This window comes from Sarcophilus harrisii, chromosome 4 (assembly GCF_902635505.1).
Source record: "Sarcophilus harrisii chromosome 4, mSarHar1.11, whole genome shotgun sequence".
Lineage (NCBI taxonomy): Eukaryota > Metazoa > Chordata > Mammalia > Dasyuromorphia > Dasyuridae > Sarcophilus > Sarcophilus harrisii.
Genome location: NC_045429.1, coordinates 318,066,442 through 318,094,429, shown reverse-complemented (window position 1 = coordinate 318,094,429; position 27,988 = coordinate 318,066,442). Strand labels below are relative to the sequence as shown.

The 27,988-nt window shown below is 40.1% G+C and overlaps 1 protein-coding gene across 2 annotated transcripts in view; it reads left to right on the top strand.

The window, feature by feature from the left end:
- The window catches only part of SDK2 (sidekick cell adhesion molecule 2), a 436,057-nt gene extending 408,303 nt beyond the window's left edge, over window positions 1–27,754 (top strand). For both annotated transcript variants that reach the window (XM_031965742.1, XM_023502570.2), the window contains 5 exons: window positions 1,758–1,922; window positions 3,268–3,408; window positions 4,324–4,462; window positions 7,691–7,817; window positions 26,171–27,754. In XM_031965742.1, the coding sequence (XP_031821602.1) occupies window positions 1,758–1,922; window positions 3,268–3,408; window positions 4,324–4,462; window positions 7,691–7,817; window positions 26,171–26,521 (923 nt within the window). In that variant the 3' untranslated portion in view covers window positions 26,522–27,754. The remainder of the gene's footprint in view (window positions 1–1,757; window positions 1,923–3,267; window positions 3,409–4,323; window positions 4,463–7,690; window positions 7,818–26,170) is intronic.
- The last annotated feature ends 234 nt before the right edge of the window (window positions 27,755–27,988 follow it).

Here is a 27,988-nt window from a genome sequence, read left to right as displayed (position 1 = left end):
TCCTAATTGTATTCAGCAACTTTCAGAAGTTGCCTAATAGAATATTTCTAGATAGACTTTTATGTTTCCTGGAAATATGTATAGATTTTTTTGTTTGGTTCCAGTTTTCACAAAATCCATTGATTCTTTAACTGTTACTTTTTAATATTTTCTTAACCAATTCTTATTGATGGCATAAACTTCACATTTTCTTTTTTTCCTCAAACTTTAACTTTGTACTAAGTTTTATTTTTTGTCTTAGGGAATTATTGAATTCTGCTTGTTCCATTATATTTTTCAGAGAATCCATTCCTTGAATAAGGTTTTCCATCTTCTTTCCTAAGCTATTTATTCCCCTTTCCACTTTTTCTTCTGAATTCTTGTTTTGTTTGTTTTTCTCTTGGTTCATTTCTTTCAGCCACTTTTGTAGTCCTAGTGGCCAAGCCATCTCCTTCCTCCCTTCCCCCATCTTTCTCATTATCACATGGTTTCTTTTTTCTTTTATTTCTTCACTATATTCTATGTTTTCTTCTGTTTGTTCATATTTTCAGCCTCAGTTCTTGGTTTGTGATTTTTTTTCTGAGGCAAGACCCTTTGAATCAGAAATAAGCATTATTTAATCTCCTCTCCTCTCTAGGGGACCCTGTCTGGATGCTGCTACCTTGGGGTAGTTTATTTTCATTCTTACTCTCTTTCTCAATACTTAGCCCCTGCCTTAATTTTCGGGGGGGGGGGGGGGGGGTGTCCCATGCAGGTTTTGACCTTGGCTGACTCTGGCTTCTCCTTGCATAATCTCCAAACAGGTAGCAAGTACAAAACCAAATTTCAGATCCAAATCTTCTTATTTCAAAGCTAATGCCCTTTGACTTTTGTCAAAGAATCCAGGGTTGCATAGGACCATAATACTCATACATATGTCCTTCTCCAACTCAAGTAGTTTTACAACTTCCTGTTTTATGAGATTCTTGCCCTTACCACTGAGGCTCACTTCATCCAGATGGTCAAAGCATGTTCCCTTGAGACAAAAGATACCCCTTCCCTCTCCTATCCTTATTTCCCTGCCTACAAGATCAGTGATTGGGGAGCAAAGGTGTTTGCCCATTCTTCTTGAATTTTTACAGCTTTTCATCATAACTTTTTTATGAGGTCATGGTCATTTATATCCCATTAGGGAAAGAATCATACAATCTCAAACAGAATAAAGAGGTCCATTGACCAAACTCAAAAATTATATAAAAGTGATTCCCCAATGAGAAGAAGGAAAATAGCTGAATCAACACTGAAAGGAAAAGCAAACAACAGAAAAACAAAACAAAACAAAACAAAAGAAAGAGAGAGATTGCCTGGTATTTAAGTTATAAGATATGCTATTCCTCAGATCCTCCATATTCTTTTTATTTTTTAGGTTCAATTCTTAAGGAAAAAGATAAAATTTAACTTAATAATATAAAAGTTCTTGACCTATTATCTGTTACAGAATGGACACTTAATAAATGCTCATTGACTGGCATTAGAAGTTATTTCACAGTATTAAGGATCTTGTATGTGAGAAGTTGTAACATAAATTCTTCCTGCTACAATTTAATCTTTTTTTTATTTAGTGAACAAAGGACTGCTGATAAGGTTGGCTACAATGTGATGGAGTAGGGAAAGTAGTCAGTCAGTACCACTGGCATATATTGAAAAGAATCCTGGAGGATGGAGATGCAAGATGAGGGTCCTTGCCTCCCTTTCCTTCCCTCCACCCCCAAAGATTAATCTCTTCTCTGATCTTGCAGATGAAGGACTATGGGACATCCTTATCAAAGACATTCCTAAGGAGGTGACTTCATACACATTTAGTATGGACATCCTGAAGCATGGTGTCAGTTATGACTTCCGAGTCATTGCGGTCAATGACTATGGCTATGGCACACCCAGCAGCCCATCCCAATCTGTCCCAGGTATTGGTCTATGGGGACTGGGGAGGTGGGAGGTAGAAAAACTGGCTACAGAAGAGACCACTATGGAGGATCCAAATATGCCATCAATACAGTCACAGCAGATATGGGAAAGAAGGAAAGGTACAACCAGGGCAAACAGGGTCTTAGAGTGGGGGAATTGTGGTGGTTAGAATTCAAACCAAGTCATTTTCCCAGAACATTAAAACCTGGAAGCCAGGCATTTATTTAGCTTTGAACTTTTTAGGAAACTGGTGAGCTGATTTTCTCTAACTTTTTCTAGTTATTATTAAAGAAATCACAGCAAGGTCGGGGATGGAATAGAGAGCTAAATTAGTCAGTTAGTTTGAGATGGGAACATCAATGGAACTGGAAATTGAGATCCCTAGAGAGACCTAGAGCACCATGTCAATAAGTTCTGTATTTCCTTGGTAACCAAAAATACCCAGGCAAGAATCAGTAGTCTATAGAGAAGAAGCATCCAAGTATATTGGGCAATTACCAGATTGAACTAAGAATTTTCATCATCACATCTCTAATCATTTTTGTCCTCTGAGATACTCTGAGTTTAAGATGGTATTGGATTACTTAACCCTATGCCCCAAATCCTAGTCATTATTAAAATTAAAATTAAAATCACTTGCAACAGTAACTCTGAGCTGTTTCCTTCCAACTTCCCAACCCCAGGAGGCAGGGATATAACTCAAGTTATCTATGCTCTGGTTAAGTTCCAAGAATTCTTCCTGCCTCTTTCCTCCTTCTATATATCCTCATGGGAAAATAAATACTTTCCCCCAAGATTCAATTAAAATACTCAGACTTCCAGTCAGTCAGCAATACTAACTGAGCAACCACCTATATGATCTGTAGATCATCATACTGGATTCTTTAAAATAATTCCCAAAAAGGGTCTTTACATTTATCATACCCTAGTGCCTTCCTTCTAGGTAGAGAATAGATCTGAGAGGTGATGTCATCCCCAAAAGGAAAGTGTTATAAAATCTTCCCTGGAGAGAACCCATTCTAATGCCCCCAACCAGATTCATTCCCTTCCTCTTTACTACAAGAAAGGGACTCAGAATAGGGGATAAAACTGTTATTAGCAAGTACATCCCCAGCCTAGCTTCAGAGAAGATTAGACCTTCCCTATAATACCTCCCTTCTCCACCCAGGACTGAATCTAACTGGCTATTCCCCTATTCAGGGGCTGTAGAGTTACCAACCCTGCCAATACTTGGCACACAATTAGCCGGATTCTGCTTATAGAACACATTCCCTCATGAGCAAGAATATTAATCCAAAAAAGCGAGTGAGCATTCTAGACACTAACTGCCAACCCATGTTCTAGCCCAGAAAGCTAATCCCTTTTATGAAGAGTGGTGGTTCCTGGTGGTCATCGCCCTGGTCGGCCTCATATTTATTCTCCTGCTGGTCTTTGTCCTTATCATCCGTGGTCAGAGCAAGAAGTACGCCAAGAAGTCAGATTCTGGTGAGTTGGGGCATCCATGAACTTGATATCATTGCTCATGTCCAAAATTCCAATTGGGAATATTTTTACTGAGTCCAAAACCATTTGGGAGCCAATGGAGAAGATAAGGAATATAGAGATGATGTATATAGTTTTATAGCAGGGACAATCATACCAGGAATGAGAGGGGGGAGCATCTGATCTTTGCACCCATAGTGGTTATAGGGTGAAGGTGAAACTGTGACAAGGGTAGAGGCAGGAGGAATTAGGAGAATTGGGAGACAGCAGGGTGTAGAGACAGCAGTCACTAGAAGGAAGAAATGTGCCTCACTAGCATCCTGGAGGCCTGCTGATCCCATTACAGCTCTAATCAGGAATCAGAAACCTGGAAACTGCTGATTTGTCTTTACCAAGGGACTGAGGCCAGCCCCAAAGAATTTAATTCAGCTCAAGAAAAAATTTATTTTAATTCAAGATGCTTGTAGTGGTCAGTAGATCAGTACTATGGTAGGAGGGGAGAGGGATGAAAAGATCAAGTCCAGACCTTTCATTTTGGAGTGGTGGTCTTTAAGAGATCCCTGCCCTCCACATAGTGGAAGGCCATGAAGAAGACCACACAAGCAATCTACAGAATTATAATAGTGAGAGTGACCAGCCATCAATAATCCCTTCTTCCCTTGAGGAAACATGCTCTCACTCAGTAGGATGAAAATTGTCCCTTCTCTTTCTTTCTTGTCTTCTCTAGTATTTTCCTATTCTTCAGCGCTTTTAATCTATCTCAACAGGAAAAATCCAAAGAGAGACAGGGGTTTTCTCTCTGTTGTAAACCCATCTGCCCCTTCTCCCAGCCCAAAGTAGAAGGCCTCCAAGTAATTTGGGGAAAGCAAGGTAGAAGTGATCAACTGTCCATAATTTCTCTTCTTTCCTTTTCCCCAGGGAACAATGCCAAATCCAGTGCCTTGGGCCATGGAGAGATGGTGAGTCTGGATGAAAGCAGCTTCCCAGCCCTGGAACTCAACAATCGCCGTCTCTCAGTTAAGAATTCCTTCTGTCGGAAGAACGGTATCTATACCAGGTAGAGAATATTCCATAGTATTGGTGGGAGGTTAGAAAGTTTGTGAGTCAGATATCAGCAACCCCAGAATTCCCAAGTGTGGAGAAGAAGGGCCAGGAACCTGAAAATAGCCAAGGGAAGGAGGCTTCCTGAAAAATTTAAATCAGCTCAAAAGACTGATAGTGTTCATTGAATTAGGATTCAGGATATCAGGGGAGGGGGTTTGTTCAAGTTGGGTTGATTCTACCTGATGAAGTAGGGTATTAGGGAAAAAAAGGAAAGAAAATATGGGTTCTGATTTTTATTTTTATATATATGTCAGCATATGTATTGTATCTCTACATATCATAGTTTGATACTAATATGTCATATATACATAAGAGGAAGTATGGCATAATAACACTAATAGAATGTTGACTTTAGAGTTCAAGTCCTGACTCTGACACATGCTGGATGTGTGACCCTAGGTATGTCACTACCTCTTAGTACCACAGATAATTCTCCAGAATTATCAGTTGAAGAGTTAGTGACAGTCCCCATTGATATGAATTTTTCATCTAGAGATCCCTATACCAATAACATCAAAGGTCCACCTTTTCATAAATCATATGTAGTCAACATGGTTTTTGTTTGATTTTTTAAAAATATACTTAATATTTCTATAATGCATTAAGGATTACAAAGCACTTTCCATTTATTATCTCATTTGGCCCTCATAACAACAACATGAAGTAGCTTCAACTAAGGTATATGAAGGAGTTAGACACAGACAATAAGTGTCTGTGGCAGGATTACAATTCAGATCTTTCTGATCCTAAATCTAACATTCTATCCAAACGACTTCCCCTATCTCTTCTTATGACATTTTACATAAAGATACTGAGCAGATGCAAACTGATTACTTCCATTAGACAGGTGCTTTGGCATTTTTAGTTTAAAAGAAAAAAGGACATGGCCTGATGCTCATCTCTGCCAAAGTGAGAATGAAGGAAGTCATCTCCAGGTCAGGCTCAGTGCTCCTGTGTGCAAAGGGCTGAAGATTTTTCTCCACTACAGAGTCACCTTCCTATTCTCTGGAACCTCCTAGATCATAGGGTATAGAGAGGTCCCTCAGAAAAGAGAGATGGTGTCACAGAGAGCAGTCAGTGTCCAGCAATGGCTGCCCTGCTCTCTCCTTTCTAGGTAATTCTTTTCAAGTGGTAGTCATGGGGGGACAGAAACTGTTAGCTAGTGTGGAAATTTCTTACCTATCTCCATCATTTCTCTTTTCTGAGGGATCTCTCTATACCCTATGATCTAGGAGGTTCCAGGTCTCTTGGAAAATAAGGGAAATTTCATTAGGTGGAGGTCTGGGATTTTGTTCAGACTGATCTCCCCTCCTCACTCCATCACTATTTCTTTCCATAGTCCCAAACATCCTGCCCCAGAGCCTCATTTATCCATACATAATGTAAAAGTATTTGCCAATCCCTCCCCCACATAGTGGATCAATCCTGTGATTACTAGGCTGTATTTTGGCCTTTTAAGAATTAGAAGATAAAGGGCAAGACGATATGGAAAGGACACGTTCCTCATCCTCTCACCCCAACCTCATTTCAAACACACTGTTCTCTCCCATGGTCAATTCTTCTGCTCTGCTGAAGGCCACAGGGCTGATGCAAAGCTAGAATACAGAGCAGTCTATTGGGGTGCAAAATGGTCACCTTAACTGACCTAAATGTTTTATTTTTCTAGAGTTTAGGGAAAACAGGGAAGGAAAAGGGCCAGCATGAGAGGCTCCTCCCCAGGATCTATTTAGCATGCATGTCTCAGGCTCATCAGGAGAAGGCAGCTCAGAGAGGAAGGGAGTTCAAGACTCTCCCAGGCAAGGCTAACAAAGCACGCTCTGTTCCCAGGGCTGGAGGGGAAGAAGCGATGTGTGTGTTCAGCAGGGGGAGGGACGGAGGGAGGGAGAGAAGAGAAGAGGGCTGTTACAGACCAGAGAGGCGAGCTCTCATCCTCAGCCAAACCCCAGGCCTCCCCAAAGAAAGAGCTGTTTGAGGCCAGAGCGTCAGGACCTCAGCAGGACTCAGGATGGCCAGATCAGCCCCACTGGGCTGGTTCCCCTGCCCAGCCACAGCTGAACAAGGGCACATTTCACAGAGCACCTCACTATCCCTCCTTTCCCTCCCCATCCCAGCCACCCACAGAATACACAGACCTGGGGCCCTCTCTATACCCACTGTGTACATCCAGAATGCCTCTCCAGCCATACACACATGCCCCAAGCTCCCCAAAGCTGCTTCCAGCTTTCCCTCATAGCTGCCTGTACAAGAAACTGTATTTGTGATCTTCCACCCTGGCACTCTCTGTGACTTACATTCAGAACAGCAGCAGGTCATCAGCTTGTTTTCAGTTACTTCTTTTGAGATGAATGGGACCTACTTAAATTGTGTGGGAGAAGCTGAGGTGAAGAGGAGGGAGGGACCTCCTTGATACAGGTCATTCCTTAGAAGCAGGACCAGTCGTTAACCCAGCTGCAGAGGCAGCTCTGAGTCAAAGCCCCCTCCTAGAAAACCACCTTTTTGTGTATGAGTATCAGAAAGGGTTGACCTCTACCCATCAGGCTGCGAAAATTGTCTGGGCAGATGGTCCAGCTTCTTTCTTTGGGAAGTACACAGGTTTCCCAAGGGTCCCAGACACAGCAGTGATGTTCACATGGAAGGGTGAAAAAGGAAAATAGGGAGACAGACCACCATCTCCTGCAGTGAGTTCAAACTCATTTTTAAATTACTCAAATGAGTACCATCCTTATCTCTGGTATCTCTTATACATATCCCCTTATTCCTCCTCATGCTAAAAGCCAGAAGCTCCTCTATCCCATGTGTATTCTGATGATCCACAAGCCAGATTCCCTCCACCTCACCCAGGGATTTGGAAGCAATTTAAATAATCTCTTAGCCAGAGCAATCTAAAATAGAAATGTTAAGAAGCCTTCTTGGGGTAAGTAGGTGGAATAGATAGATCAGGACAACTAGAGATCAAATTTGGCCTTAGGCACTTATTAGCTGTGTGATCCTAGGGAAGTCACTTAATTGCCCCCCACACACACACACACACATTTTCTTTTAAATAAATAAATGAAAAGTAAAAGAAGAAACCCTCTACTTAAAAACTGGCCCAGAAGAAAAACTTCTCTCCACAGTGAATAGTACCCTGTAGCCTCCTTCTTTCCTCTTCCCATTATCCTGCCTTCCCATTCCTCTCCAGGTCTCCTCCACGACCCAGCCCAGGCAGTCTTCACTACTCAGATGAGGATGTCACCAAGTACAATGACCTGATTCCGGCAGAAAGCAGCAGCCTGACAGAAAAGCCCTCCGAAATCTCAGACTCTCAGGTGAGGAAAAGGTTCCAGCTGAGATCAAGGCTCCATAGCCTGAGCCTGGAAAGAAAGGTGGAGAATAATGCAGTACTCCCATAGGAGCAGGGACTGCATGCATAAGCAGCCCCTGCAGGGTTTGGGAGTCAGAAAGATGAAGGGACCCTCCCAAGATTCCAATCCACAAGGCACAGAATCCAGTTGATGGTAGCTCCCTACCCATGCCCAGCTTCTGACAACAGAACAAGAGACCTATGTATTAGTACAAAATTCTAAAGCTCTGTCAGAACAAAGTCCACATTAGTACAATGCCCTAAATTTGAAGGGATTCCCTATTTTCTGAAGATTAATTACTCAGAATGATAGCTGTCATCCGCTAGACAGGGAACTAGATAGTGAGGTAGTGCCTCTCTGCTAATTAGTGGGAAGATTCATTAGTAACTTAGCTCTAATTTGCTTAGAGAAAGTATCTAAGGCAAGGTAGAGCAAATCAGCATCAGAAAAAGGGAGGCAGAACAAGTTGTGGGATATGATTGTAATGGAATATTATTGTGCTATAAGAAATAACAAGCAGGATGATTTCAGAAGAACATGGAAAGATTTACATGAACTGATGGGAATAAAGTGAGTAGGACCCATAGAATATTGTATATTGTAATAGCAATACAATTGTAATATTGTATGATACACAACTGTGAATGACTTAGCTATTCTCAGCAATACCATGATCCAAAACAATCCCAAAGGATTTATCATGAAAAATGCTATCTACTTCTTAAGAAAGAAATAATGGAGTCTAAATACAGACTGAAATATATTATTTCTCCCTCTTTCCTTCCCTTCTTCCTTTTCTTCCTCCATCTCCCTCCCTCCTTCCTTCCTTTCTCCCTCTCTTTGTTCCTCTTTTTTTTCTCTGTCATTCAAGTCTTCTGCTGCAAATTATATACATGTACATGATGTATAACCTATCTCAGAATGCTTAACATTTCAAGGAGAGGAGAAAAGAGGAATGTTGAGAAAGAATTTAGAAATCAAAATTTAAAGAAACAAATGTTAAAAATTGTTTTACATGTAATTAGGGAAAATAAAATATTATTTTAAAAAAAGGGAGCCAGATGGTACTATTTACACAGATATGGATCTAGATAGATAGAAAGAGCTATATAAATATCCACACAGGCTGTACTCTCTACAAGAGAGATACAAATAGAAATGTAATTTATGTTATATATTCTATGTAAATTTATCTATGGCTGTATCTGTACAGATAATACTATATGTGTAAGAAAGTGTGTATATGTACATGTATAAATGTGTGTATGTATATATGTTACATACATGTACTTGTGTGTATATGTATATAGACATTTACTTGTATGTGCATATACAACAGCTAGATGGTTCAGCAAATAGAGTACAAGGCCTGGACTCAGAAAACTCATTTTTATGAGTTCAATTCTGGCTTTAGACACTTACTCATTGGATGACTCTGGGCAGGTCACTTAACCTTGCTTGCCTCAGTTTCCTCATCTGTAAAATGAGCTAGAGAAGTAAATGGCAAACCACTCTGGTATCTTTGCCAAGACTCCAAATGGGATCACAAAGAGTCATGGCTAAAACAATTGAATAAAACAAGGAAGGATTTACATAGCATTTATTATGTATCAGGCACTGAGCTTTGCAAGTATAATTTCATTTGCACCTAACACAATTCTGAGAGATAGTTGCTATTATCATCCCTGTTTTATGAGGAAATTAAGACAAACAGGATTAAGATCACAGAGCTAGTAAACGTCTAAGGCCATTTTTGAATTCAGGTCTTCCTGACTCTGGGTCTATGGCTCTATCCACTGTATCATCTAGCCATCTTCATTTCCATGAGGCTACAGAAACTCCAAACTTGCTACTCCTTTGTTTGCAGAGCTCATGCTGTCTGTAACCTAAGATCATAGAACTGAGAATCAAAGGTATCCTTAGAGATTTTCATTTGACAGATAAGGAAATTGACATCCAAGAAGAAGGATTGACTCATTTGCATTCATAAAAGATTTGAATCAGGTCTTCTGACTCCAAATCTAGCATCCTTTCCACTGTGATGTGCCAAAGATACAAACAGCAAAAACCTAACTTCCAGGTCCAAAGCTGCTCCTGAAAGACACAATTCTGACTTTATATAGAGAATTAGAAGGGAAATGGAAGTGATATTAATCAAAGTGATTTGAAATGAGTCCCAATCTAATTCCTGTCCCTATCCTAATTTGGATTGAATTCTAGCTGTGATTCCCACCTGTTAGTATAACCCCAAAGCACCTAGGCATTATAGTATATTGAAAAGATTATTGTGTCTATCTAGCTAAGTCTCAATTAATTCATGTAATGAATTTTCTGAAGAGACTACATGTATGTTAATTCTCACTATTTGAAGTGATTATATTAAATATGATAACTGGTACAAAATGGCCCAAAATAGACTAGAAATAAGATAATTAATAGAATCCAATGGAAAAAAATATACTGTGTGAATCTAAATAATGGTATAACTTCAGAGCAATCACACAAATCAGGATCTAGTTGTTATCCCTATTACTAGGAAAGCTGGTACTAATGAACACTCAAGCACAGGAGTTTTTAACTTTAGTGGTCTGAACCAATCCAATATCCACAATTAACTGACCTGCCCAAAACTAAGAAATAGGGCTCCTGAGTTCCTGGCTTAGTGTCAACATGCCTAGCAAGGCATGGCTCCTTTTACTAATGCATGAGTTTATTTTATTTCCTCTTCTCTCTCCTCTTGGAAGTGATACGATACAGAAGCTACTTAGAGAACAGTCACTTCTACAGATAGAGGAAAAAGAGGCAGTTGTCTCCCAAAGCCCACCTCTCTTTTGCTACCCATGACCTTCTGTACTTTCCCTGGGTTCACTAGAGACACTTCTTTACTTTGAAAGAACTATGATCTCACCAGCCTGGGTACTTCTTACTCCCATGGTTACGGATCACAGTCCATCCATGCCTTCTGATCACATTCTTTTGTTATTCTCACCCTTGTGTTTCCAGAAACTCTTCAAAAGGCATGCACCCAGTAGACTACAAATCTTTTTCTGGTTATTTTAATGTTTCATAGAAACAAGTACAATGCAATTCCTATACTAGGAAATAATCTATGGACTACTTTGCCATGGACCCCTATCTAGGCAAGCCTAGAGACCCCTTCTTAGAATGATGTTTTTTAAAATGTATAAAATAAAATATATGACTACAAAGAAAAAATTATATTCAAATTCAGTTTATCAAAAAAAAAAAAAAAAAACCTAAGTTTATGGCCTCTAGAATAAGAATCTTTGTTCTAGTGAAATATCATTCTTCGACTAACAATAACCTTAGTGATAATAACTGCTGATTATTTGGCACTTCGAGATTTACAAGGTCTTATACTTATAATCTTAATTTTCTAGCCTCCAATACTTTTTAGCTGTATGACTCTGGGCAAGTCACTTAACCCTGTTTTAATCTCTGTCTCCTCATCTGTAAAATAAGATGGAGAAGAAAATGACAAACCATTCCAGTATCTTTACCAAGAAAACCCAAAATAGAACTGCAAAGAATCAGACATGAAAATGTTCATTTGATTTTCACAGAAACCTTGGGAAATAGAAAATCCAAGAGGTATGATTATCCCCATTTTTTAGATGTGGAAATTAAGGTTCAGAAATAACATAATTAGAATGAAAAATGAAAAGCTGCAACAAAACACATTTGGGTTAGATATTGGGAAAACAATTAGAGCTGTCCACAAGCTAAATGGATTGCCCTTGGCAAAAATGGTGGTACCTGGAGCAGCTAGATGGCAAAAAGCGCTGGCCCTTGAGTCAGAAGGTTGTGAATCCTGTTCAAAACCCAGCTCACACACTTAACACATCCTAGCTGTATGACCCTGAGCAAGTCACTTAACCCCAATTTCCTTGCCAAAAACAAACAAATAAATAAAAATGGTTGTATCTGGTCACTAGAAATCTTTAAGCAAAAGCCTAATGACTATTTGTCAGGAATAATGTTTTAGAGAAGAATGTTGTTCTTAATTTCTCTGAAGTCCATTCTACTCTGGTATTCTGTGTTCCTAAAGTTAAGAGAGAGAAAAAAGAGAATAAGCACTTACATAATGCCTACTGTATGCCAAGCAGAAAACTAAATATTCTGTAATCCAAAGATTCATAGGGGAAGGAAAGGAAATAAACTGTATATAATACCTACAGTACTAAGTGCTTTGTAAATATTTCATTTGATCCTCACAACCTTGTGAAGTAAGTTTTATTATTATCCTCATTTTTACAGTTGAGGAAACTGAGGTAAATAGAAGGTAATTGAATTACCTAGGGTCCCACAGCCAGAAAGTATCTAAGACCAGATTTGAATCCAGATCTTCTGTACCATCTGCCTCAAAAGACAGTTATTGTCAGTGGTAGGATTAGAATCCCAGTTCCTTCTAGCTCCAAATCCAAAACTCTTTCCATTGGGCCACAAAGCCTCATTTTATAGTTAAAGCAATTCTACAAAGGAAGAAATCTTAATAATTGAAGGGAAGTTAGTAAGTGAATGAATCATATCCTCTAACTCCCAGTCCAGATGAATGTGCCATACAGATCCCTTGCTATGGGCCTGGTTTATCTCCTTTTCCATTCATCAAAATCTTTGATTGTATTTTTATGCAACTTTTCAGAAGCTTTAGAGCCACATGAGAATTAATCCATAGCAAGTTAAATAACCGGTTTTCAGCACTTTAATTGCTTCCTATAAATTTGAAGGATTTAGCTAAAGGAAGTACCAAGTCATGTCTTCCTGAGTCTCCAAGGAGTCTGTGATGACTTTGTGTGAATATTCTCTGTTGAATAACGAAGATCGGTCAGTGGAACAGGATGTCTCCTCCAATTTATAAAAACAACAAACCGCATATGAAACAGCAACTGGGTATAGCACATTGCATGAGATGCAAAGAGGAGATAATACCTAACCTCAACCCCAAGAACATACTAATATGTGATAAGTGCCTTAAAGAAATACAACACAAGGGACTATGTGAAGTCTATAAGTGAAGGTCATTACCAACCAATGGACTCAGGGAAGTTTTCATGAGAGTTCAGCTTCCAAGTTTCATTGGAGTTTAGCTTTTAAAATAGGCAGGAAATAGGGACAGTATCTAGTTGACACCAGCTCTGGAGTCAGGAAAATCTGAGTTCAAATCCAGTCTCAGACACTTACTAGCTGTCATGGTGCCACCTTCTTGATGTTTTGGTTTTCTTCAAGAATAACAATGATGATCCTGGACAAGTCACTTAAACCCCTAAAAAAACTTAAACCCTCAGGGGAAAAAATGGGTAGGAATAAAGATGCAAAGTGTGGGTTAAAAGATATTCTAGGCACCGAGAGCATCATGATCAAAGGCAGAGAGGCAAGAGAGCCCAGTGCATATCTAGGAGGAGCAAAGTTAACCAGATTTGGAAATTGAACTGAATGGAAAACAGGATGAGACAAGGCTGGAAAAGGAATAGAGGTCCTTGAATCTTAAACAAAAGAGCAATGAAGAGCCACCAATTTTTTGCAAAGGACTAACAATTATAAATCCACAAGTAAGGAAGGTTACTGAGACAGTATTAGGAAAAATGGATTGAGAATGGATGATGTCCAAAAAACAACAATCAGGGAGGTAAAGGGACTGGAAACCAAGCCACGTGAGGATCTGAAAAGGAAGCAGGGATGTTTAAACTGTACAAAGATTTCTAGAGGGTACAATAGTTGTACCATTTCTTCAATCATTATGCCTTCCCTGCTACTCTTTCAGCTGAGATTTCACCTCATACTTAACCAAAAAAAAAAAAAAATTGAGGCCATTTTCTGAGAACACCCTTGTTTCTCTTCCTCCTCATATTCCACTATCTTGTCCTTCACCTCAGTCTCCAATTATGAAGAAACTCAGCTAACTGCCAAGACCAACAACTCTTGTGATCTCATCATCTCTTGTTCTTTCCATTACTATCATCATTCTCTCTCTTTCTCTCTCTCTCTCTCTCTCTCTCTCTCTCTCTTGCTCTCTCTCTTGCTCTCTTTCCTCCCCTACATTTTAGTTCCACATCACCAGCAACTTACACTAAATTCCAAACTGTGTATGTACCATAAGTATTCCAACTCAACAGAAATAAATAAAAATAAATGTCCAAAATAAAACCTGTTTTATTTCCCCTAAAACCTACTCTTCTCCCAAACTGCCCTGTTATTATTAAGGGAACCACCATCTTTCCAGTAACCCAGATTTCCAACCAACAATTTTTTTTAAATTTAATATTTTTTAAAATTTTATATTTTCCCCAATTACATGTAAAAACGATTTCAACATTCTTTTTTAAATTTTGAGTTGCAAATTTGTTCCCGCCCTCTCTCCCTTCCCCTTTTCATTGAAAAGACAGATAATTTAATGTAGGTTATACATGTGTCATCATGAAAAATACATTTCCATGTCAAGTATGCTGTGAAAGAAAACATAGACCAAAAAGCACAAGAAAAATGGAGCAAAAAAATACATGCTTTAATCTGCATTCAGACTCCACCAGTTCTTTTTCTGGAGATGGACTGCACATTTCATTATAAATCCTTCAGAATTACCTTGGATTATTGTATTGCGGAGAATAGCTAATTTATTCCTAGCTGATCATCATACCATTGCTGTTATTGTATACAATGTTCTTCTAATTCTATTTACTTTGCATTAGTTCATATAAGTCTTTCCAGGTTTTTCTGAGAATATCCTGATCAAAATTTCTTATAATATACTAGTATTTCATCAGTCATATGCAACAACTTCTAGTGGTATTATCTTCAACTCAATGTCAATCATCCCATATATCTAGTTAGTTGCCGAATCCTGTGACTTATTTTCCCACAACTTCTCTCACTATGCCTCTTTCTTTCACACAGCTAGCACCTTGTTCAGGTCCTTTTTATCTATTACCTGAATTCTTGCAATAGCCTTCTTCTTAGGCTTCCTGTCTTCAGATTCTTCTTACTCCATCTTATATTCCACATAGCTACTAAATATCGAAAGCATCAATTTGACTGTGTCACTCTTTATTCAATACTAATGGCTTCCTATTACCTCTAAGTAAATGTAAACTCAAGAGATGCAACCAGGTGGATAAGAGTCAAGAAGTCAGGAAGACCTGAGTTCAAATATTGCTTCAGATACTTAGCTTTGTGACACTGGGAAAGACACTTAACTTCTGTCTGTCTCAGTTTTTTTACCTGCAAAACAAGAGATTAAAATAGTACCTATTTCTTAAGGTTATTATAAGGCTAAAATTATATATATATGTGTGTGTGTGTTACATATATATGTATACATATATTATTCCTGTGAACATATACCTGCATATAAGTATTGTTGAATGTTTGCATACATGCACATGTGAAATATATGCACATATGTTTAAATCTAGCATGAATGCACTGTGTGAAGAAAATATACACATGTGCATATTGTGTAAATGTACATTCACTCCTCTGACTGACATTTAAAGCCCTTAATAACTAAACCCCTTACTACTTTTCCAATCTTTTGACTCATTACTGTCTATCACAAATGCTATAGTGCACCTTTACTTATCTATTCTTCATACACAATCCTTCTTCTCTTACCTCCATAACTTTGTCCAACCTGATTTGGAGGCCTAGAATTCTCTCCCTCCTAATCTCTTAGAATCCCCAGCTTCCTTTAAGGTCAGATACATATCTCTGATACATAGCTCAGAAACATATCTCCTCTCACCTTTGCAGATTTAATATCAGATTGTTTAAATGTATTGACTTTGTAGAACTTCATTTTTCCTCTTCCTTTTTTTAAATTATCTGTTTTTAAGGAATAGTTTTTTTTAGAGAAAAGGAAACTGATGTAGTGAGAAATCTAAAAGTAAAAATAAGGTATCAGTAAAAATCTATTTTATAAAACTATTAAGTTCAACCAGCACTTCCTGTAGAAGAAATTTTGATATATATAATTAACTGATAATATTGAAATATTAACTAAGTTCATAGTGATTAATATTACAATTATAAATGCTTATAAGTTAATTGATTAATTCATATATTTGAAGGGCTGCCTTATGGAAAAGAAATAAGATCTGTTCTTGATCTAGCAAAACAAATTAGAAGTAATGGGTAGAAATCTGCAGAGAGGCAGATTTAGACTCGATATAAGGGTGGAGATGGGGAAGGCAGGGGTGGAGGGTGAGAAAGTACTAACAGTCAGTGCCATCTAACATTGAATTAGAATGAGCTGATTTGGGAGGTAGTGTTTTTCCATTTACAGGAGATCTTTAAGTAGAAGCTGACTGACCACTTACATATATGGAGAGGCTATTCCAACCCCCCTTTGAACTAGATGACCTCTGAAATCCCTGCCAAGATTCTGTGAAAGTGGAGGCAGGAAGGCCTATTTACTAGACTTTTACAAAAGGCCAAGCAGATGATAAAAAGAATCATAATAGGACTATGCATTCATTTCTAAAATAGACCTCAGAGGGCACCTAATTCAACCCCCTCATTTCCCAGATAAATAAAAGGTCAGAAGATTTGCCAAAAGTTATACAATTTCCAAGTAGCAAAGCTGGGGTTTAAACCTTGGCCCCCTAATTCTAAGCCTAGCACTCTTTCTGCTATGATCTATGAACTATACTAGGGCAGATGTCAAAACCATGGAAATAAATGCAATAGCCATGGGAAAAAGTGTACCAAGAGGAAAGTATGCTGAGTATACTGCTGTCTGAGCCCCCACCCCTTTATTAAAGAGACTGCATGGGCAGAAATCTATTCCATAATCATATTCTTTTGGAAACTATTGACTTTCCCCTTGGTTGAAGGATGCTCTGAAGCTTTATTTTTATTGAGTTGATTGGGTTTACTTCGGATTTAGCCAAGCTCAAATCCATTTAATAGAACCATTTGTTAAATTTTCATTGTGAACATTTTCACCTAAGAAATCAGCAAATGCTACAGATCAGGGCTTGGTTGAATGTCTAGAATTAAGAAAGTGTTGGGGGAAATATAAGTAATGCTGATGAAACTTAAAAGTATGTCGTGTGCACTTTTCCCCCCAGAAAACTGATTGTTAAACATTTATCAACACACCTTTGGATGTAGCTATCTTATGCTTATGGAAACTTAGGTATAGGTTTCAGACACTGACAAATCAAGCAACTCAGAATTCCATTCCTTGAAGTGAAAAGGGGGACGCCACATGGTCTCTCCTTGCCTCAGGCTCTAGGGAATAATTGGACTGGAGACTTTAAAAGCTTTCTTTCAAAGAGGATTAATATCAACACTGGCCCTAAGTGTGGGTTGTGTGGTTATTTTGTTAGGTTTTATTTTATAAAGAGAGAGAATGTGGTCATGTGGAAGCTGCTGATCAATCTGGACTGATTCCAAGTCAGCAAGATGGCTGATGTTCAACAACTGATAACAAGATAGCTGAAGTTGGAGGCATGATTATGAAGTCATGCGATTGCTTTTTAAAACGAATATATATGAATAAATGAATGAGCTTGTAAATGCTGACTACTGGCCAAGCACTGTGCTAAGCACAAGGACCATAAACATACAAGCAAAGACAAGCCCTGCCTTCAGAGAACTTATATTCTGCTGGGAGAGACTACAAAATAAAGCAAAGTGGTAGTCAGGAAGAGGCATTTTGGAGAAAAATACAGAGATGGAGAATGGAGTTATAAGGGCATAGACTAATACAGTCCATCAAAGAACCTTGGGATATGTTTGTACTTCATGGTTCAAAACTTTTGAGGCAGTAAGAAAAGGAGGAGCAGGAGAGAGAAAAGGAAATTAGAAGAGGTTGGAAAGGAAGAGAGAGTGGGAAAATAAGGAATAAAGGAGATCATAGTATCTGGTACTTTTCTGAAATAATAGTCCAGGATAGGCAGTCAGGAGTCAGGGCTGGGAAACTCCCTCAACTAAAAAATGGGACAACAATGGTAGCGCCTACCTCACAGATTTGTTAGACTCATGTGAAACAATGCATGTACAGCTAAGTTTTAAGTGCCATATGAATGTCTGTTAAATCATTTTAGAAATGGGTTGTTATTACCATTAGTAGTATTTGATCTCTCTTTGGAAATTCTGACTTTCAGAGGCAGTTATAGCCCCAGTTCATTTTTTTATTACAATTAGTTCATATTTCTGTAGGTAGCATTTCAGCTTTACAAAGGGAATCCCAAAAATCAAAGTGCAATAGATTAAGACTCCACTAAGACTTCAAGGATATTTTATCTACCTTCAAAACAAACCTTTGAGGAAATTGCCCTTATTTTCATTTTGCCAATGAAAGAACTGATGTCCTAGTGATATATATTTGATCCCTCATTTACCACACTTGGCTCCAATGGATTCTTGGCAATCTGAAAATTGACTCCACCTTCAAAGAGAAAAAAGATATGTCTTCCTTGGGATTGTTCAAAAGAATGTGTCATAGGTCCCAGAGCTAGTTCCCAAAGAGATGCTTCATGTCCCCAGGAAAGGCAGCATCATTGGAATGAATGACCAAATTCCCAATGGGAGCAACACTGGTTTCTCTTAATGAATATGCTAGAATTTGTCTGTTTTCTGAAGAGAGTCTTGTGGCAAATAACCTTCTTTACTTAATGGTCACAACTGTCATGTCCTAGGTGCTAACTATGTCTTCCCCAGACCAGTAGTGGGTGTTCATCATTTTTCTAACAAATTCTGGGTAGGAAGGTAACTGCAGCCTCACCTTTTGCTACCTCCTGTGCCTTTACATTATCATAAGGTTGCCCTATCCAACCCTAATTCGATTTTACAAATGGTAATCAATAAACATTTATTAAGCACCTACTATATACCAAGGCACTATGCTAGACACTGGGGATACAAAAAGAGGCAAAAGACAGTCTGTGCTCTCGAACAAGTTCTTAATCTCATGTTGGGGGCAAAATACGAAGACAGACAAAGCAAACTATGTACAAGATAAATAGGAAATAATTAACATAAGGAAGACACTAGAAATAAGAAGGTTAGGAAAGGTTTTCCATAAAATGTGGGATTTTAGTTGGTACTAGAAGAAAGCCAAAGAAGTTAATAGGCAGAGTTGAAGGCATTCCAGGCAGAAAAAATGCCCAGAGCTAAAAGATGGAGTTTCTTGTTTGGACAACAGCTAGCTGAGAGCCAGTATCACTGGATCAAAGACTATAAATGAGTGGTAAGGTATAAAAAGATGGAAAAAGTCAGCAGGAGGGGGCTAGTTCAGGAAGGGCTTTGAATGCCAAATAGAGCATTTTGTATTTGATCTTGGAAGTGATAGGGAGTCACTGGAGTTTATTGAGTATTGATATAACAAATAAAAGGCTATTCCAAAAGTCTCAAACTATTGTCTTAAAACTGGACTGTCACTTGGGACAACCTATAAATAATATTTTCACATCTAAAATCTAGCTATAATTCAAAAAAGACTTTCTAGCCCTGTATTCAACATAATAAAATATCCTAAAAGCTGACAGAGTAGGATTTAAGACTATAGAGAAAAAAGAAGGAAAATTCAAATCCAGCTTCAGGCTTGAACCCCAATTCTATCTCTTCCAGAATGTATCTCCAAAACATTCCCAAAAAGGAAATAATCTTAGTTCTCTGCCTCAATGGACCCACCCTCTGTAACCTTAAAAAAATAAATATAACTTCTGTTCTGTGGAAGGTAGAGAGAAGTGAGCCATGACATGACATGAAATTTGCCATTACTTTACTCAAAAATATCAGAGACTGTGAAATGGTAATCAAGCAATGCATTTTCAGGGATAAACAAAAACAGGAAAATAGCTTCCTATTTTCATTTTTTAATGAAAAAATGCTGGAACTCTAATATAACTCTAATCTCAGCATATCAGACTGCCTTATAGATAAATCAGATTAAGTCCATCAAAAATCCCACAGAGACTATGGCAACATTGTCCCTCTTCTCAGGAAGCTGAGGTAGCTAGGTAGTAGAATGGATAAATCTCTGGACCCAAAATCAGGAGGACCTAAAATATTTAAATGCTAGGAAAACAAACTCCTCTTTCCATGCTGTGCCCCATTTTATAGCATTTATAGAGTATCTACTATGTGCTTCACAAATATCTCATTTGGTACTCACAACTCTGGGATGTAAGTGCTATTATGATCATCATTTTATAATTGAGGAAACTGAGGTAAACAGGTTGAGTGACTTGCCCAGAGTTAAGGAAGTTAGTTTCTGATTCCTAGACCAGCAATCTATCCATTGTGCCACTTAATTCCTGAGTTCAAATCCGTCCTCAGACATTGCCTACCTGTGTGATTCTGGACAAATCATTTAACCTCTGTTTCTGTTTATTCATTAGTGAAATAGGAATAATGATAACACCTATCTTTAAGAGATAGTATGAGAATCAAATAAGAAAATATCTATAGAACTCTTTGTAAACATTAAAGCACTATATAAAGGCTAGCTATTATTATTCTTTTCACTCACAGCCCATCACTGAACCTCCTATTCCAGAAATCTGATCAGAACAGTTGTTGCCTCCTCATTCCTCCATTGCCTCTCTTAATTTGGCCCAAGGTCAAACTAACTTTTTTGAATGCCCTACCATACTCTGTCAACTATACCACATTAACTTCCTCCAGTTTTAAAAAGCTAAGTCAGATAATAAATATTTATTAAATGCCTACTAACTATATTGCAGACATTGTGCTAAGTGCTGGTGATTTAAAGAAAGGCAAAAGACAATTCCTAACCTTGAGGACAGGATCTAATCTAATAAAGGAGACAACAGGAAAACAGATATGTACAAACAAGTTATAAACAGAGTAAATAGAAAATAGGAAATAAAGAGGAAAGGCACTAGAATTAAGAGGGGTTTGGAAAAGCTTCCCATAGAGGATACCAGTGCAGCAAAAGACAATTCCTATTCTCGAGGAACTTACTACAATCTAATAAGGGAGACAATAGGAAAACAAATATGTACAAACAAGTTATACATAGGATAAATAGGAAATAAAAAGGAAAGGCACTAAAATTAAGAAGGATTTGAAAAAGCTTCCCATAAAGGTAGATAAAGGTAGATACCAGTGCAAAGGGAACTGAAGACAGAAAGCCAGGGTGACAGCACATTGAATTCCATAGTCCTGTGAGCTCTGTCTGCTTTGTATCAGAGGGACACCTCCTCCTTCCCCACCCCAAGGTCTTTCAGTCTGATTGCACCCACCTACATCTACCCACTGGAAAGTGTCTCTTTCTGATGGAGAACCTAGTCAGCAATATGGTGATGAGCCTCAAAACAAGCAGCCCTTTGCTTCCCATTCCTTTTGTCACGACTTTTGTTTTCCATGGCTCCCCTTCCCTCAACTTGGATTCTGTGCCACCGGCCCCTGGAGCCCCTCTCTTGCCAAACTCTCCTCTCCTCGATGATGGAGTGGCTTTGAGGAGTTCTTAAGAGTTGCAGGAGCTGAAAGCTGTCACTCGATTGCCTGGCTGGTAGAGTTGAGGGCTGCCCATGAATAGCCCCTATTGTGTGCAGAGTTACAGCAAAGCTGAATTCAATTATGGGGAGCAGAGGGAGAGCTGAAAGCACCAGAAAGAAGATTCAAAGCATTAGAGCCCCTGGTTCCCCCCTCCCTGTCTCTCTTCTTCCTCCTCCTCACACTCCACCTCCTGCCTGAAAAGAAACAGATGTTGTAAAAGACAAAGCCTACTCTCCCACTCCCCCCCCCCCCACCATCTCCAGTTATGACAAACCGCCCTCCCTTGGGTCTCAGAGAGCTCAGGGCAGCCACTTTAACCTGACCTGGCCTGGCCAGAGACTGGGGAAAGGAGGGGTGTCAATTTGCTGGGATAGAAGCAAATGCAGGTTAGATTCTCCCCTTTTTTTTTGTTCATTTCTCAGCCCCTCCCCCACTTCACAAGCAAGGGCCCCTTCCCCCATTCACGCACAGGGTTTCCCCCAACCCCCATCCCTACCAGGAACATAAAAAGCCCTGTCCCACATTCCAAACCAACGGATGGGGTTCTCGATGGGGGATGTGATCTCCCAGGAGGGTATGTGCCAGATGCTCAAGAGGGAAGTAGAGAAAAGGCTTCCCCACTCCACTCCCACCCCCTGCCAAGCTACAACCATTTCTCCGGCTCCAAGACTCGATGCTTTTGTGCTAATCAGGGGGGAAGGGGAGAAGGAGGAGTTTTCCTTTTTCCATCCCAGCTGCTCACCAGCTTTCTCCGTGCACAGAGACATGAATCCCCCTGCCACCTCCCTGCACTTTCCCCAAACCTCCTTATTGCCCCCTTCAGAGACTCGGGCAAGTATTGCCACAGATGCCCCCATTGTCTATCTCTGGGATCTCAGAACTGGAGAGCTCCAAAAGCCCCATACTTCCCCATCTCCTCCCAGGGGTCTGCCCAATTCTGATCCAGCCCCATGTCAATCAATCAACAAGCATTTATTAAATACTTAATATGTTCCAGGCAGATCTAAGCCCCAGGGTTACCCCCCCCAAAAAAAAAAAAAGGAAATAAAATCCACCAGAAATCCCATCCCTGCTCCACCCTCCTCAAGGAGGCATTCTAGAAGGGGAGACAATGTGTACAAAACTAGATAGAGAATAGATTGAAGGTAACCCTTTAATGGGAAAACTAAGTGATGCTGTGAATAAGGTGTCCTTGGACCTGAAGTCAGAAGGAACTGAGTTCAAATACAGCCTCACTCAGTCGATGTGTGACCCTGGCAAGTCATTTAACCCTGTTTGCCTCAGTTTCCTCATCTGTTAAAAAAAAATGAGATGGAGAAGGAAACTATGAACCACTCATCAAAGTGTCTGCCAAGAAAATCTCAAACGGGGTCACAACTAGTGGAACAACAGCTCAACGAAGGCTTACAGGGAAAACTTCTAGAGGTTGAGAGGGGGGAGAGTTGGGGGAAAGGACCCAAAATGATAGCTGAAATCCTGAAATGACTGGATGTCTGGGCATCCCCAGAGCAACCCCAACCTCCCTGGGATTTCTCCAAGATCAACCATGCTATAGTACAAAGAAGATAAGATCCAAAGTCAGAGGGTCTAGGTATAAATGTTGGTCTTGCTCCTTATCACTGTTTGACTTGGCAGGTCAATCTACCTCCTTGCTCCCTGTTTTCTCAGCTTTAAAATGACTGAGTGAAAATTTTTCTGTTTAGTGCTTCCTGTGTACCAAGTACCATGCTAAATGCTGAGCATAGAATTGGGAAAATTGAGACAGTTCTGGCCTCTCAAAGAGCTTAAGCTCTAAGAAAAGTCAGAGTACACGGAAAAGTCCCAGCATTGGTGGTAACAAGAGTTCACAGATTCCTAGATTGTATAAATGGGTCAGATAAGCTTAGGAGACAGGTAGGCAAAGTTAAGCCTGGAAGACCTTAGCAACAATAATGATGCAGACGTTAAGGTCCTCAGTCTCATCAGAAGGAAGGAATTAAGAGACTTCCATCATATCCAAAACTTGTGAACCACTAAAGACTTCAGACAGAGGGAGGTAGGGGAGTTAAAGTCCTTACTCACATCCTTGAATATTAGAAGAGGGACTGTTAGCTCAAGCAATTGTAGCCTGACACATCCCCCCCCCCCCCCCCATCTTAGTAAGGATGACTTTGTTCTGGGCTCTTTCCCACCCAGCCGGGTCTCCTTCAGCCAGGTGACAAGGTTCCCTCCACATTTTTTTTTCTAGGTTGGAGAGAGGGAAATGGTGAATGGGTCTCTCTTCCCTATCCGATTGTCACTGCCCCTCTTTGTTTCACTCCAGGCTAGCCGCTAGACCATTGAAATGAAAAGGGGTGGTTTGTATTGTGCAGGATTGTGTCACAGAGAGAACAGGAGGCAGAGCTGGGCAGGAGGATTTTCTATTGTCTGGCTGCTCTGGGCAGGCACCACCAGCTGCCTGAAAAGCTGGGTCTCTGAGCTAGGGTTGGTTGCAGGAGTTTTTCATGGGGTAAGGCAGGGAAGTAGCAGGATCTGAGGCATCTCTCTAACTCGGCTTTCAGGGGATCCAAAGATGCTTTGGAGAGGACATGTTTTAGGAAAATCACTTTGCTGGCTTTAGTGGTGAATAGTTAGGGTAGAGAGATTCCTCAGGCAGGTGGGCCAATTACAAGGCTATTGCAATAATCCAGGTGATGAGAACATGGCTTTTTTGTTGTTGGCTAGTTATTTGAGACTCTTTGTGACCCCATTTTTGGGTTTGGCTTTGGAGTAAAACAGTCTCATGGGAGCAAAGAGATAGGTTAGCTTAGAAAGTCTTGATTCATTCGATGATATAATTATAGGTCTAGAGCAGAAAAGGATCTCAGAGATCATTGAATCCAACCCTTTATTTTACAGATTAAGGAGCTGAGACTCTTAAGACATTCATTGCCTTGCGCCAGGTTATCACAGGCTGGATACACAGATTGGGATTTAAACCCAAGTGTCTCATTCCCAAATCTAAGGCTTTTTCCTTTATACCAGATCATCTCTTTGCTGGTCCTCAGTCCCTGTAAATGACTATTCTCATCTTTACACAGAAGTAATTACCACAACTTGTTCCTTATACTGATGTTTCATCTATACAGTGCTTTTAATTCCTAGAAAAAAGTTGAGTATTATTCCCTCAAATTCTTTTCATACAATAATACATGGCATAGAGATAGTCACTTCCTATAGGGCAAAATCTCCATGAGAGGAGAGGCCATGTGAAATAATACAGCATACAAAAAAATCAAAGATTAATTATGTATAAACTAGCAATCCCTTTCTTCACCAATCCTCACTCTTATTATCTCCTCCTAGTGCATTTTCCCTTCTTATTTAGTGATCTTATCAGCTCCCATGAGTTCAATTACTACCTCTCTATAGATGATTCCATCCAGATGATGGTGGGTGCTAGGTGGATAGAGCAGTGACTTTGGAATTAAGACTTGTCTTCCTGAGTTCCAATCTAGCCTCAGACACTTGTGATAAATCCCTGAACAAGTCACTTAACCCTATTTGCCTTAATTTCCTCATCTATAAAATATGTTGAAGAAAGAAATGGTAAACCACTCCCGCATCTCTTGTCAAGAAAACCCCAAAATGGGGTCACAAAGAGTCTCAAATAACTGATCAATAACAAAAAAGTCATGTTCTCATCACCTGGACTATTGCAATAGCCTTCTAACTTGGCTCACCTGCCTGAGGAGTCCCTCTACTCCAAATCATCCTCCACTAAAACTAAGTGATTTTCCTAAAACAGTCCCTTCCACTCACTAATTCCAATGACTTCCTCATTTTGATATTTAAAACTCTTGACAGCTTTGCACCTTCCTATCTTTCTAATCTCCCTCTTACCATCTTACCATCCTTCCCACACTACATGCACTCTATGATCCAGTCATACTAGCCTATTTGCTGTTACCCAAACTCTTCACTCGATCATTAATCTTTGCCCTGACTGTTAACCGCTCCTGGAAAGGTCTCCCTCCCAACTTTTGATTCTTAGAATCCTCAGGTTCCTTCAGAAGTTACTTCAAGGACCATCTTTTCCAGGAGGCCTTTTTCTGCTCTATCCCTACCCTCAGCTGCTGGTTCAATCCCCACTAAGGTTATTTTGTCTTTATTATAATAATAATAAATAATGTTTATATAGTGCTTAACATGTGCTAGGCACTGTACTATGCACTTTATAATTATCTGATTTGATCACAACAACCTTCAGAGGCAATTGCTATTATTATCCCCATTTTACACATGGGGAAACTGAGGCAAACAAGAGGACTTACCCAGGCTCATATAGCTATTAAGTATCTGAGGCTGGATTTGAACTCGGGTCTTCTTGGAAAAGTATACTCCAGTATCTTTGCCAAGAAAACACCAAATGGACTCATTAAGAGTTGGACAGGAATGAAACAAATGAACAACTTCCTGACACTAGACCTAGTGGTCTATCTTGCATGTTCTGATTTATATTTAAACATAAGCTCCTTGGGAGAGAAGCTTTGTATCCCCAGCACTCAATGACTGGTATACAATAAGCACTTCATAAATGCTTATTGATTAGTTCCAGAGAATATCCTTATATCTTTGATCTCCTTGGGCCTTGCTATGAGTTTGAAAAATGTTCTATGCTGGAGAGCGTGAGGAACTGACCAGATTAGGTTCATACAGTGATCCTTTGACTGACCAGGAGCTAGAACCCAAGCTTTCTGCCTCCCCACCACCATTCTGTAGAATATGGGACCCCACTCTGCTCCCCCCAGGGTAATGTCTGACCGACCTACTATTGTCTTAGCCATTAATATAATCCTTTGTCCCCTCAGGGAAGCGACAGCGAGTATGAGGTAGACCAGAACCACCAAAAGGCCCACTCATTTGTCAACCATTACATCAGTGACCCTACCTACTACAACTCGTGGAGACGGCAGCAAAAGGGGATCTCTCGGGCGCAAGCCTACAGCTACACAGAGAGTGATTCAGGGGAGCCCGAGCAAGCCTCCATTGCTAACAACAGCACCCAACAGGGCAGCCTCTTCCGGCCCAAAGCCAGTCGGACTCCAACGCCCCAGAACCCTGCTAATCCCCCCAACCAACAGAGCACGCTCTACCGGCCCCCCAGTAGCCTCGCTCCTGGCTCCCGGGCCCCTATAGCAGGATTCTCGTCATTTGTTTGATGTTGGAAAGGAAAGGAAGAAATGGTACAAGATAAATCCTCCTACTCACCCCCACCCCACCTTCCCTCTCCTAAAACAAAACAAAACTCAGAGTCGAGTCAACTTTTCACCTCCCAACTTTATTTTTCCAGAGATTCCAGGGGCTAACAAAACCTAATCCTGAAATGGAAGGGAGAAAGGAAAAACCAAGCAGATGTGTTCTTATGTGCCTGTGGAAGACAATCAATCCTAGTTAAGGTTTTTAGGCCTTTGCTGCTTTGAGGGTTGCACAGAGATGAAGAACAGAGCCCAGTCTCCACAGGATGGCCAAGTCCAGTCCCGAAAGGGGAAAACCAAGAAGCCGTTAGTTGGGACACTAAAGCCTTCTCCACCACAGAGCACAGGAGGACTCTGGCCTCCATCTCCCTGTTCCGTTTTCACTATGGCACTTGGGGTACAGTTTGGGGATGTGGAAATGCCAGTGCCCGCCCACACCGACATTTGCTGCCTTTCTTCACCAAGAGGGGAATCCTTCAAGCCAAAGCCCTGCCCTTCTCATCCCCTCTTACCCAGGCTGGCCTTGCTAATTCCTCAAGGGTTGGGGTTGGGTTGGAGTAGAGTGGAAGTGGATAAAAGACGGGAGTCGGGAAGAAACGGGAATCGGTTAGTTTGAACCTCTGAGGGTTTGGGAATCTAGACAATGTGAGGACTCAGGGTGAGTAGACCGTAGGCAGAAGATATTGGGCTCTGTAGCATTCAGTGCCCTGTCATATCCAATCTGGGCACAACTAACTGGTCCTGGGATAGCTCCCTGTTCTCCTGGTATCTGCCCATACTCCATTCTTCCCTCTGGTTCAACTTCCAACTTTAAGCTTTTTTTTTTTTCCTTTATTTTTTAAAATATGAAATAAATGAAGCTCAGGAAGCAGCCCAGCTAGTTTGTTTTTTTTTTTTAACCTATTGTTGTTAAGCAGGCAAGTTGAAAGCTGGGTAAGAAGACCTGGCAGCTTAAGTCCTATAAAACACTTTACTTGAATTCTATGTCTTGAGTGCAGGCTTAGGAGAGTAGAGGCTGGCAAGAAGCAGGGATGCACCGCTGCAGGGAAGGCATGGTTCGTTGGGGAAGATGCTGCTGGAGAATGTCAGTGTGTTGAAATTAAGGATGAAGCTTTGATTCATCTTTTTTCCTTCCCTGTATTTTCCCTGACCCTTTAAAAAAGAAGAAGAATGGAGCAGCTATATAGTGCAGTGGATAGGAAAGAACACAGGCCCTGGAATCAGGAGGATCTGAGTTCAAATGAGCTTCAGATATTTAATTTAAGCAAGTCATGTAATCCCAATTGCCTCAGGGGGAAACAAAGAAGGGAAAGTTCCTCTGGAGAACTGTTCCGGAGAAGCAAGAAACCAAAAATGTAAAAATTGTTCCCTAGAGCTGGGAACTGGGGGGGAGAGGGGGGGAGATAAGGGTCCTCATCTAGGCAAAGACCA